A 14528-nucleotide genomic window follows, 5' to 3' on the forward strand; every position below is an offset into this window, starting at 1 on the left:
TGTGAGGTGGGGGAGTAGTGAGAGCAGATATTGTTGTCTCATTGTGTTTCACAGATCTATGTGCACACATTGTTTGAGCCCATAGCTAGTCCCATTTATAAAGGTTAAGACAGTTTAATGAAAATCCCTACCACCTGGTACCAGCTAATCAAAGTATAATGACACCTGTCAGTATAATGCCAAACTGTTTATGGTGTCAAAAAAAATGCAGTCATACAACATCCAATTTTTCACAGTTCATAATACAGTTGCTTCAAATCCAGCTGACCATTTATTGCCAACTAGTAAAAAAAAATAAAACTTCTTCAAGACACAAAAAAGGCACTGGTCTGTTAAATAAAACAAATATTTCAAAACATTTTATTTCAACCAAGATACAAGGTTAGTTAGTTAGTTAGTTAGTTAGTTAGTTAGTTAGTTAGTTAGTTAGTTAGTTAGTTAGTTAGTTAGTTAGTTAGTTAAAAAACATTAAGTGATTGTATGAGTGACTTTCTTAACTCTTTAGTTATGCATCGTAGCAGGGCATATGTGCTAAATGATTTGAAATTATTTAAGGAAAACCAAGTCAGTCTTTAATGGATGACTTGGATTAGCCAGGATAGATCAGGCTTTGTTTTGGTTCACTGAGGTTCTAAAAGGAGGTCTTAACACGTTTACCACACATCTTTACAGTACTCTGAAGGCAATTCTTCTGTTTGACATTAAGCAACCGGCACCGGCATCTAAAAGAATAAGTGAGTCTGTTTAACAAAATAAAATATAGAATCAGCTTTACTGACTATTTTTGAGTACATGAACAGTTTCATACACTCACAGAGTACAGACATTAAGTATAAATATATAAACTTTACAGGAAATAAAATAAAAGTTAAAAAGAACAATATGTACCGTACATATTTGTTTATCATCACCCAGTATTTTCTTTTCTTAAGACAGGTTATGACGTTACAAATATGCTAATTTAGTTTTACAGTGAAGTAGCTGACTATTCTGGTTGTAAAATATTCAATGTGTCCATCAGCAAGACAGCCTGGGGGGAGGAACTGCTTCTGCAGTGACTGGATTTTGCAAATAGTGCTGTGTAGTGCCGACAGATTGTGTCCAGAATGTGTAGGGTCTGCAGAGATGTTAGCTGCCATTTTTTAGAAGCTGTGTGGAGAGAGAACAGAACCAATGTTGAAGGTTCTTTTGTGGGAGAAAATGCTTCCCAGCCTCACCTGCTGCTGTCGGTCAGTCAGGAAGCTGATGACCCACTGTCAGGTGGAGGCCACCACTGTGACCTGGGTGAGCTTCTGGGAGAGGAAGTCTGGGTTGATGGTGTTGCAGGATGTAGTTTAGTCTACCGACCTGTTTGCCCAGTTAGCAAACTGCAGGGGGGTCTAGCAGGGGGCCTGCGATGTCCTGCTGATGCTTTAACACCAGTTGCTCAAATGAGTTTATGACATCAGGGTGGCATCCGTGTAGTTTTTGGAAAATCTACAAACATCCAAATTTCTTGTGCTGAGAAAAATCAGCTTGTCCGTTTTGTTTGCTTTCTGGTGAAAGTAACTGGAGAATAGCTGGAAATTACAGTACAAATACAGAAAAACACACATAGTACTACTAGTTCTGAGACTGCCATCCACGGCCCCTTCTTGAAGTATGATATTTATGTATATATAAACATTTTCATAAAAGTTATATCAACATTAAAACTGCAAAGCTTAGCAAAATGCGCATGCACTAGTGTGTTTTTTTACACACCAAGTCTATGTAGGATACGTTACTGTCAAAGACAGCTCCAAGGCATTTATTCTGCTGTTCGCTTTCCAAATCCTGGTTATTTATGGAGAGAAGGGTGGTGATACAGACAATCATAGCAAAATCAATACACTCAGAAGCACTGAGCAAGGTGTGATTTGAATAAGAAAGAAAGAAAAAAAATACAGTAGACAAGGTTAATAGAAGCAATAGCTTAGTCAGTGACTCTGTCCTTAAAAAAGACACAGCTAAACACAGAACCACTGGACCAGGCATACCTTTTATGAAACTTAAAAACAGGAAGAGAGACATTATTTAGCCTTGTCTGAGCCACACTATTTAAACTACATCTTTTCCCAAACATTGTTTTTCAAAACATCTTTCATTTTACCTCAATAATAAATACAATTTAGCAAAATATTGAGAATTTTACATTTTAATGTGCAGTATATGTCTTCTAATGTTTTTTCACTTGTGTGTTTCAGATCCTGGACCCCCAGCTGGCATTAAAGCAGTGCCCTCGTCTGCCAGCAGTGTCGTAGTGTCATGGTTACCCCCTCACAAGCCAAATGGAATCATCCGCAAGTACACAATCTACTGCTCCAGCCCTGGCTCTGGTCAACCGGTAAGTTACCAGAGGGGTGCGTTGAATTTCAGGTTTAAAAAATTAATGAGCAGACTAGTAAGATGGGGGCAGACCAGGCTTTAACATGGCTTAGTGATAAGCAAGGAGATAACCTTTTTTTTTAAATAAATAAAAATACCTTCTATTGTGCATTCTGTATGTTGTGTGGATGATGGCAGTTTCATTTAATTAAGGAAAATTCGGCTTTCATTGTTTCTGTGTTTCTATGTATCTGTCTTTGTTTATGAGTGTGTGTGTTTTAAGGTCTATTGCTGCAGTCTCAGCAAGATGTGTGTGTGAAATTAGCTCTCCTCATACTGCAGTGTGTGTGCATGCAAGCTCACCCTCCAGCCTCATTTACATATCTGCGTCTCATCACGTTGCCAGGACAACCTCATCTGTTCATCAACCTGGGTGGAAAACAAGCCGAGAGCAAACACACACTCTCACTCTCTCTCTCCCTCTATTTTTCTCTCTCTCTCTCGCTCTCTCTCTCACACACACACTCACACACACACACACACACACACACACACACACACACACACACACATTTAGTGAGAAAAACAGACATTGCTGTATTCATACACAGTATGCATTTAATGTTTTTTTATGACTGCATGAATTCAAAAGCAAGAAACATTTTTGCCGCTGATACACACACAAGCACACACATGCACCCCACGGACCTTTCAAGAAATATAAATGCATCTTGTTATTTGCCTCCCTCACTCACAAATCATTCTTTATATCTACGCATCTATCCATCTATCTCTTTCTTTCGTCCTCTCTTTCTGCCTCCCAAGCCCCCATGCAGAGTTTGGGATGATTACTATGTAAATGAGTGCGACTGGAGAAAGGGAAGGAGGGATGGGGGGGCGGGGGTGGGTCAAACACTCCGTGCGGGGAGTACTTTTGTTCCTCTTTTCATTATCTTGCTCTATCGTTCCCCGGATCACCGCTATCTCCACACTAGAGGAATATTTTAATATCCGTTACAGCAGTGCACACTCTGTCAATCCTTCCTCCCAAGACCTTCCAAGCTATACTGTGCAATCATCCTTCCATCCGTGTGTCACTCCCTCTATCTTTTTCCCCCAATCACTGCAGAGAGTATAGGGACAAATTTGCGGAGAAAGACTTACAGATACATAAATAGGGAGGTGGGAACATATAGGGATGGTTTATAAAAAAGGTTATCTGTGGATAGATGCATAGATAAATGGAATGACAGGGGAAAGTGGTGACAGAGGGAAATGAAGAGATGGATGAGCAGTGATGAAGGAAAGGAAAGGATGGTGCATTGGATAAAGAGTTAGGAAAATTAGATAAGGGTGGAACAGACAAAAGGGAATGAACACATTAAATACAAATTTCAGTAGATTTGACAATGATGACTTATTCGTGAATGTAAAAAAAAACACGAATTATACTTAGATACACCAATCAGAAATGTGTGGTAATTTTCAGCCTCCAATTTCTGTAAAGCTTTATATTAACAATAGCAAATTCTCTTGAGTAAGTATAAGAAGATATCAGAATAACATCTAATTTTTTTCTAGCTTTACTACAATGAGCAGTTATTAATTCTTTTTAGCAGGAGCAGAGGTGACATTAAACTGGGTGTGTGAGAGAGCTTTCTCTGAAAAACAAGATTTTACCTAATTAAAAAACAAACCAAATGATTGTGTAATATATTAACCTTGCTGTTGCATCATATAAGTGACTAACACACTTGATGTGGTTAGCATAAGTTGCCAACCGTCTCAGTGATTTGCAAACAATTTTTGGCATTTCACAGAAAATACAGTTTTCTTTTATATAGCTCTTATATCTTTGGTGTTTTGTCTGACTTCCTCTGACTTTATTTTAAAAATACCTCAATAAATAACAAAAAGTAGCTATCTTAGTGTCTTTTTGACTCAGTAGCTTTATCCACACTGAAGAATGGTGGTACCATGATCTGATAGAGATACAGGTATGGTACATTCACCATTAAAAAAAAGAGATCCAGGTTCAGATTGACTGCTGGCTATCAATACTGATCAAATTGATATTCTGCCAATTCTGGTTCACCAGCAGATAGTACTAACACCAATCATTACTTAGCTACTGTATTGGCTTCACAGATGTTCCTCATGTGACTCTTTCTCTTTTCAACCCATTTGACTCCCATATCACAGGTTTTACTTCATGAAGCTTCTGTCTGTCAGAAAGGTTATTGTTAAATCACTGAGGTGTGGTAAAACAAGATTTAGCTAGTGGAAGATGTGAGATGGTGCCAGCACACAGATGTGTTACATTTGTGATGTTGTTTTCTTTTATTACTCTGTTCATAGTTGAAAGCACAGCAATGGACTGAATGTCCGAGGACGACTGTGTAGAGGTGTGTGTCTGTTCATGTGGATACTATGTGTGTGTGTGCCACCTGAAGGGTGCGTTAGCTAAAGAGTAGGTGTAGAGTAGGAGTGAAGGGAATACAGGCATAATTGGTGGGTAGGGGAATGGTTATTAGCAGTAACAAAAAATAGTGATTTTTTTCTCTGTGAATGCGTGATTGTATGTGTGTGTGTGTGTGTGTGTGTGTGTGTGTGTGTGTGTGTGCGCAGTGTGTGCTGAGGGGACAGTGATGCGTACATGTCTAGACAGCAGACACATGGCTGGGTTAAACACACTGCAATTACACATCCACCTCCAGGTCATGTATGCCACTCTATGTGTGTATCTCTTTATGTGTCAGTGTTTTCATCCATGTGTGTTGGTATGTTCCTCTATGTGTTTTCAAGCATACTCTCATCGCCTCTCCGCCATTGAAGATCCCTTCTGTATATATGACTGTCCATGATATCTCTGACTGCCTCATTTGTCTGTTCCCTCTTCCTCTGTCATATCTGTGTTTGCCCTCCCTGAGGATAACAGTGGATGAAGGGATGAAGGGTTTTCTTTCCCTTAGTCCAACCTTAACATCTTTTTTTCTTCCATCTTTACCCACTTTCCTCCCTGCCTTCAGCATTATACGTTCAGACAGTTTTGCCTCAAAACAAGTATAACATGCCCCCAAACCTGTACAACTTTAATCTCATCATTTTGTCTTTTCTACTTCAAACACACGTAAAATGAAAAACCCTGCATATAGGTTGCAATTACAATGATGTTAACTCAGTCTTTCACATCACATTTACTGTGCCTTGTAAAAGTTTTCATACTCCTTAAACCTTTTGATATTTTGTCACATTACACAAACAACAGTGTACAACAGAGTTGTGCTCTTCTAAATTCTAAATGGATAGAAACAGTTTTTCTAAAAGTTTTAAAATATGAATCTGTAAAGTGTGTCTTGCATTTATTTTCAATGGATTTTACCCCTAAGTTAAATCCAGTGCAAACAATACCTTTAAAAGTGACCTGAATATTTAAGCATAGTGGTGGCAGACAGGGACAGGGAAGCTGGTTAGAAGTAATGGGAAGATGGATGCAGCTAAATACGGGGCAGTCCTGTAAGAGTCAGACTGTAGTAGAGTTTCAGGACCCAGCAGAACAGCCATAAACATACTGTATCTCAATCCAAGTTCAGACCTAAATGCAACTCAGAAGATTACAGTGCAAAGCTGATAAAATGATAAATAGTAAATGGACTGAATTTATATAGCATTTTTGTAGTCATACCGACCACTTAAAGCGTTTACACTATAGCTACATTCACCCAATCAAGCACACAAATGTCCAACAAATTTATACTCTGATACACAGATCGGTAAGTAACTTGGGGTTAAGTGCCTTGCTCAGGTTAACAACATTCGGATTCCTGGACAACCACTCTTTCCACAGAGCCACAGTCGCCCCGGTAGAGACACCGTTAAAGACCTGCTTAACTACTTTTTAGAGATAAAACAAATTTTTATAGACATTTTTTAACACTAATTTACTTCTTTGGTCTCTTTTTTTATTAGACCTTTCAAGGAGTATTAGAACACAGTGACAATTTTATAACACCGCCAGATTTGTCTTTCCTGTTTAACTCCATGCTTTGTTTATGTTTTTTTTTTTTTCAGCTGCCGAGTGAATATGAAGCTAATCCAGAGCTCCTACATTACCGAATCACCCATCTGAACCATAGGCAACAGTACCTGATCTGGGCTGCTGCTGTCACCACTGCGGGCCGTGGTAACTTCAGTGACAAAGTTACAGTGGAGCCTGCTGCCAAAGGTAAGTGCTTTTATGTCATAGAGAAATAGATCAGGGCTGTATTGTGTTAAATATTTCAGCTATTTTTGAACTAAGAGTATAGTTAAAAATCAGCCACTCAAAAATATCCTCTATACACCAGTCACAATTAGCATTGTTCAAGCTAAATGAGGTATCCGGCTTACAGTCAAAACCTGTTGCCTACTAAAAAGATTTGTCATGTTTAGCACGAAACAGTAAGAGCAAAAAACCGACTCAGAGCTGTTAAAAATGTGTTACTTTAAATAAAAAGGCTTATCTATTTAAAAAATAATTGTCTCATCTTTAATCCATGTTTTGGACAACATCCCTAAATCATTTAGCCATATGTTCTGTCGTTAACAGATGTAGTCTTTTTTAAATGGCAGCTGAAAGTTGTCATTATCAGGTAATTAAAAAATAAAAACAATTTAATGCTAAAGGCAATTTCTGATTTTTGAGTGAACTGTGTTGATTATTCTTTTACTGCTTGCATCTTCTGCTTTCATTCATGTGAACCGCTTTGACACTATTTAAGTTGGAGTAGTTGCTGCTCTTCAAACCTCTTGTCGACTCTGTTAGAAAAAAAGAAAATATTCCTGAAGGATGTTTTACTTGATATCACTCAGCTTCTCCTTACTTTGTCTCTTGCTCAGCTCACGGTATCCAGTTTTCTCTTGATTCCTTCTGAGTTGCTGCCTGTTAAGACTTCACAGAGGTGTGCTATTGATTTTAGAGTTCAGAGGCCACCAGATAAAATGCCTCCAGCCAGGTGGATGATCAGGAGGGGAGACAAACAGCAGGAAAAACAACAGGAGGAAGGCAAAAGGGGAAAGAGAAAATTGTTTAACAGGAGTAGAGAAAACTCCTAATCAACACAAGACAGAGGCGGAGTGTTTAGGAAATGCTCATGTCAGTTAGTTCTGCAATAGGCTTTTGGATTCCAAGGTAAAATAAAGGTGAATGAATGAACAACATTTTCTTCATGTGTTCATTATTCTGACCTCTGAGGGCAAAGGATTGTTGGCGTGCTGGCTCATCTGATCAGCAGCTGTAATAAACAGTGTCCTCCAGACTAGCACACTCAATACTTAATTTAAACTTAAGGTAAGTGCACTAGAGCTCAACTATTTAGACACCAAGTGTGGAAAAGAAAAAGAGAGCAGGTGGTAGAGAAGCATTGAAAAAAAGAGGTTATGCTACTGCCAGAGGATTTTTTGTGTCCTCTGTGCTCTTTGTCCTCTCTTATGTTCATCAGGGTTTTTTTATTTTTATCTATAACATCACATTCGAGTCAAATAACCTTTCTTATGAATCATAGAAAATAAAAATTGACTTTCCTCATAGATAGCTCTATATATCAAACAAATGGAAGATAGTTTAAATTATGCTCATCCAGGGATTTATATATGTAATAATAATAATGATAATAATAATAATACTCACAATAATAATGAAATTGTATTGATTTAAGACACTGAGAATGTTCAGTATTATAGAAAATGGTTTGCTGAACAGTGGTAACAATGTCCAAACAGATTATATTGCGGTGCCCCCCACATATATTTGTAACCCGGGAAAAGATGTGTAAAAATCGGTAACATAATTTTACAGAAGTCTTAGAAAAACCAACCTTCAATTTAAGCACAATTGTTATATTAACCAAAATCATTTGTCCCAATAATGATCTAAAACAAATGACCAAATAAACAAAGAAAAATGCTTCACCATTTAAATTATAAGCCTTTTCTATGGGCTTCTCAGTCAGCAGAATTATTTCCAATAGACCAATTTTGGGCTGAGCTGAAAATAAGACACCATACAACTTTGTAAATTGTTACAGAGCAATTATTCATGTACTGTTACCAAAAGAATAGGACAATAGGAGCACCAATATGTATGGTCCAAGTCATAAAAAAGAATAATTATTCTTTAATTAGTGGGGGTTTTTTCAACTAAGTAAACATGCTCAAATTAAAGACATGATTTTTCAATATTTATTTGTTTGAGTTTGTGCTAATGCAATAAAACATGACTTTATTGTATTTCACTCATTTGCCAGGGGTGCTGAAAAATATGTTTATTGAGGCATTAGACTCAATTAATGTCTGCATTGTGGTCTTTTTGTGGCCATCCATCCATTGTCTTCTGCTTATGCAAGATCGGTTCTTTTTGCAACAATTATCTTAAGCCATATTTATGTACAGGTCCTTCTCAAAATATTAGCATATTGTGATAAAGTTCATTATTTTCCATAATGTCATGATGAAAATGTAACATTCATATATTTTAGATTCATTGCACACTAACTGAAATATTTCAGGTCTTTTATTGTCTTAATACGGATTATTGTGGCATACAGCTCATGAAAACCCAAAATTCCTATCTCACAAAATTAGCATATTATTAAAAGGGTCTCTAAACGAGCTATGAACCTAATCATCTGAATCAACGAGCAGTGGACTGAGTCTGGAGTAGAAACATCCAAAGCCACCGTGCACAGGCGTGTGCAAGAAATGGGGCTACAGGTGCCACATTCACACTTTTGAACCAGAAACAGCGGCAGAAGCGCCTGACCTGGGCTACAGAGAAGCAGCACTGGACTGTTGCTCAGTGGTCCAAAGTACTTTTTTCGGATGAAAGCAAATTCTGCATGTCTATCGGAAATCAAGGTGCCAGAGTCTGGAGGAAGACTGGGGAGAAGGAAATGCCAAAATGCCAGAAGTCCAGTGTCAAGTACCCACAGTCAGTGATGGTCTGGGGTGCCGTGTCAGCTGCTGGTGTTGGTCCACTGTGTTTTATCAAGGGCAGGGTCAATGCAGCTAGCTATCAGGAGATTTTGGAGCACTTCATGCTTCCATCTGCTGAAAAGCTTTATGGAGATGAAGATTTCATTTTTCAGCACGACCTGGCACCTGCTCACAGTGCCAAAACCACTGGTAAATGGTTTACTGACCATGGTATCACTGTGCTCAATTGGCCTGCCAACTCTCCTGACCTGAACCCCATAGAGAATCTGTGGGATATTGTGAAGAGAACGTTGAGAGACTCAAGACCCAACACTCTGGATGAGCTAAAGGCCGCTATCGAAGCATCCTGGGCCTCCATAAGACCTCAGCAGTGCCACAGGCTGATTGCCTCCATGCCACGCCGCATTGAAGCAGTCATTTCTGCCAAAGGATTCCCGACCAAGTATTGAGTGCATAACTGTACATGATTATTTGAAGGTTGAAGTTTTTTGTATTAAAAACACTTTTCTTTTATTGGTCGGATGAAATATGCTAATTTTGTGAGATAGGAATTTTGGGTTTTCATGAGCTGTATGCCAAAATCATCCGTATTAAGACAATAAAAGACCTGAAATATTTCAGTTAGTGTGCAATGAATCTAAAATATATGAATGTTACATTTTCATCATGACATTATGGAAAATAATTAACTTTATCACAATATGCTAATATTTTGAGAAGGACCTGTATATAGGTTGAATGCACACTTTCATTTCACTCTATGTTCCTCTTCACATTCTTGAACAGCTCCAGCCAAAATCCTTTCATTTGGAGGTACAGTAACCACTCCTTGGATGAAGGAGGTACGACTGCCTTGTAGTTCTGTGGGTGAACCAACACCTACAATAAAATGGACCAAAGACAGGTGATCATCTTTTCAAGATTTAGTATGCAAAACCAACTAACAGTATGTGTATGTGCAAGTAAATCACTCTTATAGTATCAGGTTGATTGCAAAAATGTTTTTAGTCTTCTGCTTTCCACCATTGTGCTGGAACAAATTCATCCCATCATGATGTACTTTGATATGACTCCTTCACTGTTCTTTTACAATATTTCTTTCTTTATTTATTTTAGTGAGGACACAGCAATTCCAGTGTTGCTCGATGGACAGCGCCTTATCCTGGCCAATGGGACGCTGGTGCTGCGATCTGTCAAAGCTGAGGACTCTGGTTATTACACCTGCACAGCCACCAACACCTTGGGCTTTGACACCATCATAGTCAACCTTTTGGTGCAAGGTATGAGCACATGGTTACAGTTGGAACATGGGACATTTGTCAAAAAGAATCTATGCGACAGCTATTATTCTATAAGAACAGGAGAGATTGAGCACTGAACTATCTGTGTTCTTCCACAGTCCCTCCAGATCAGCCTCGTCTAACCGTCTCTACCACTTCCACCTCCTCCATTACTCTCGCCTGGATTCCAGGGGACAATGGAGGCAGCTCCATCAGAGGTAAGTTAATGAGCATGAGACAAGATATAATTTTAGCAATATTCTGGATAATAAAAATGCCCATTTTTTCCCCAAATAAAGAGAAAGCACCCCCAGAGCAGGATGCTGCCCCCACCATATTTGACAGTGGGGATGGTGTGTTCAGAGTGATGTGCAGTGTTAGTTATTTGCCACACATAGCGTTTTGCAGTTTGGCCAAAAAGTTCAATTTTGGTCTCGTCTGACCAAAGCACCTTCTTCCACATGTTTGCTGTGTCCCCAACATGGCTTCTGGCAAACTGCAAACAGGACTTCTAAAGGTTTTCTTTTAACAATATCTTTCTTCTTGCCACTCTTCCATAAAGACCACATTTGTGCAGTGCACGACTAATAGTTGCATCCACCTGAGCTGTGGATCCGTGCAGTTCGTCCAGAGTCACCATGGGCCTCCTGGCTGCATCTCTGATTGGTGCTCTCCTTATTCAGCCTGTAAGTTTAGGTGGACGGCCTTGTCTTGGTAGGTTTACAGTTGTGCTATACTCTTTCCATTTCTGGATGATTGATTGAACAGTGCACCGTGAGATATTCAAAGCCTGTGAAATATTTTAATAGCCTAAGTCTCCGAAGTCTCCACAACTTTATCCCTGACCTGTCTGGTGTGTTCCTTGGACTTCATGATGCTGTTTGCACCACAATATTCTCTAATCCAACCTCTGTGGCCGTCACAGAGCAACTGTATTTGTAGTGAGTTTAGATTCCATAGAGGTGGACTCTATTTAGTCATTAGCAATCAACAGGTAACTTCTGAAGAAAATTGGTTGTGCTTGGGATAATAGGGGCTGAATACATTTGCACACCGCACTTTTCAGTTTTTTTTGTAAAAAAAATAAAAAGATGATGTATAATTTTCTTTCCATTTCACAACTGTATACCACATTGTGTTGGTCTTTCACATAAAACTCCAATAAAATATCTTTATGTTTGTGGTTGTAATGTGACAATATGTTGAAAAGTTTCAGTGGTATGAATGCTTTTTCAAGCGCTCACACTTACATTAACTGACAAAGCTAAATGTTGATAATAACTGAATAATTATTCATGATCATGACTTTGCCCACTCATCCCGACTCACTCTTGTTTGCATTAGATGTAAGCAAAAAATCATCATAATTAACTGAAACAAAGGCTTCAACTAACTAGTCTTTGTGAAAGTAATTGATAGTTTTTCACTTTCTGAATTTAGTTACTGAAATGAATTACCTTTTTAATAATATTCTCATTTATTGAATTGTTTTGTATATGGATTCCTTTAACACAAAATGAATACCTGCATTTTTTTTATGACCAAAAATAAATATTTTAGTGAAAATGGAATTCATGGAGGCTGCACGGTGGCGCAGTTGGTAGCACTGTTGCCTTGCAGCAAGAAGGTCCTGGGTTCAATTTCTGACCAGGGGTCTTTCTGCATGGAGTTTCCATGTTCTCCCCGTGCATGCGTAGGTTCTCACCGGGTACTCCGGCTTCCTCCCACAATCCATAGACATGCCTGTTAGGTTAATTGGTCACTATAAATTGCCCTTAGGGGTATGAATGAGTGTTTGTGTGTTGCCCTGCGATGGACTGGCGACCTGTCCAGGGTGTACCCTGCCTCTCGCCCATAGACTGCTGGAGATAGGCACCAGCTCCCCCGTGACCCACTATGGAATAAGTGGTAGAAAATGACTGACTGACTGGAATTCATGGATAAGTTCGCAAACTAACAGTCTTTGACAACCTCTACAAGGAGGGTAAGCCAGGTCACTGCTAAAAAAGATGGCTATTCACAAATTGCTGTATGTATCCAAGCATATTTTGGAAAGCTGATGGAAGGAAAAGGTGTGCCAAAAGAAGATCCGTGAACAAAAGGGTTATCCACAACCTGGAGTGGATTGTGATGTAAAGCTCAATCAGGAGTTTGTGGGTAATTATTAAAGGTGTGGGCCTTAACTGGAGTTAGTGATTCATACACAGACCTATCCAGGAGATGGTCTAAACCAGAGACAATTTAGGTGGGCAAAGGAAATAATAATTAGACTGCTGGTGGTTTAAAGTTTACTTTTTGGATGAAAGTACATTTTGCATTAATTTGGAAATCAAGGTACCAGAGTGTGGAAGAGTGAAGAGGCACAGAAAAGTTGTAGTCCAGTGTGAAGGAATATTTAGAGCACTTTGTTTCCAAACGCTGACAAATTTTATGCAAATGTTGATTTCATTGTCCAGGAGGACTTATAGTCTGCCCACACTGCCAAAATTACCTCCTTTCATAAATATGATAACTTAATAATGTACTTGATTGGCAAGCATAGTCAGCCAGTATACAGGCCAGTATACCCCACAATGCATATGAACTAAAGCGCACTATTATTCACCTCGACGCCACAATGATGCAGTTACTCATGCAAAAGGAGCCTGACCAAGTATTGAGTGTATATATTGTACATTTTCAAACATTTCAGAACACTGTAATTTAAAAGTGTTTTTGTACTATTTTAATTCATTGAGTGCTGCTTTTATGTTTCCCTGTTGACTGTGTCTGAAAGATTATCGTATTATATGTGGTCTCTATGCGTGTAAGGCTGTAGTGTGTGTGGCTGAATGGGCATGCATGCAAATTGAGTTTCAGCTGCTGTCTTTGTTCATTGTATTTGTCAGGATAGGGGGTGGTGGGAGTGTTGCAAAGTCATGTGTCTGATTTCATACTACAGTTTGTTTTCTATATGACACATCAAACACAAATCGTGCTGTAATTTCCTACCATAATATACAGCTTAATCCAGGTTTCGAATTTTTGCATTAAGTGATAGTAAAAAAGCTAAACTTTAAAGTAATTAGATTTCAGACATTCTCCTGTGCTACATATATGCATAATCCTATATGTACATCTTATGTGAATACCAAAATGCCTGTCTGTTTGTGAGGCCATCTGTACAAGGCAATACTGAAGGTTCCATGCAGAAACATTTCTGCATTATTTCTAAATTAGCACCTGGAGACATTTATGCTTTTTCTCAGTTTTTCTTTCAGGAAAGGAAAGATAAAAATAGGTACATTTATAAATAGTTTTAGCTGACAAAATCAATAGTATTTTTAAATCAGTTTTACATTTTTCCCATATATTGTTTAGCTTTTTAACTGTGCCCTTCCATTCTGTGGGAGACTGTAAAACTTCCAAACACACCTCAAATTTTGCATGGTAACCAGTGCAATGCTTTGGACTCCATCACACCATCTGTTGGAAAAAAAAATGAGGGAAAACAGACAGTACAAAGAATTAAAACACAGAGAGGACACATTGAGATTTGCATTATTACATACAGATGAAGAAGAGACAAAGACAGACAGAGGATTTGATAGAAAGATTCTCAGAGCAGAAGGGAACTAGCTCTGCAAGGAAGCTTATTATAAAAACAGTCACCATATTGCAAACCCACATTTGCATAGATGCTCAGTCAGCGCCATCCCAGGCTTTGGGTTTGTAGGTAACTAATGGCGGCATAGATGGAAAGCAGCGACACTTTCCTCCTATTTGGGCTTCACTGAAAGCAAGGGGTATTCTTTTATTGCCATCTGGTGGACAGTAAAAGGTACCAACATCAGAAAGTTTCGAAGTGGCTGACAAAAAACGCTCAGAATGCATTATGTGGTTGGTGAATCATAAAACTGTATATACCCCTAGAAAAAAAAAAATGTTTTT

At 38.6% G+C, this 14528-nt stretch overlaps 1 protein-coding gene across 2 annotated transcripts in view; it reads left to right on the top strand.

Annotated features, from left to right (window-relative positions):
- Window positions 1-14528, top strand: part of LOC124883739 (Down syndrome cell adhesion molecule-like protein 1 homolog) — a 185746-nt gene that overhangs the window by 156893 nt on the left and 14325 nt on the right. For both annotated transcript variants that reach the window (XM_047390994.1, XM_047390995.1), the window contains exons 21-25: window positions 2226-2365; window positions 6418-6571; window positions 10105-10222; window positions 10435-10598; window positions 10718-10816. In XM_047390994.1, coding sequence (XP_047246950.1) covers window positions 2226-2365; window positions 6418-6571; window positions 10105-10222; window positions 10435-10598; window positions 10718-10816 — 675 coding nt within the window. The remainder of the gene's footprint in view (window positions 1-2225; window positions 2366-6417; window positions 6572-10104; window positions 10223-10434; window positions 10599-10717; window positions 10817-14528) is intronic.

The sequence above is a fragment of the Girardinichthys multiradiatus genome, chromosome 18 (assembly GCF_021462225.1).
Source record: "Girardinichthys multiradiatus isolate DD_20200921_A chromosome 18, DD_fGirMul_XY1, whole genome shotgun sequence".
Classification (NCBI taxonomy): domain Eukaryota; kingdom Metazoa; phylum Chordata; class Actinopteri; order Cyprinodontiformes; family Goodeidae; genus Girardinichthys; species Girardinichthys multiradiatus.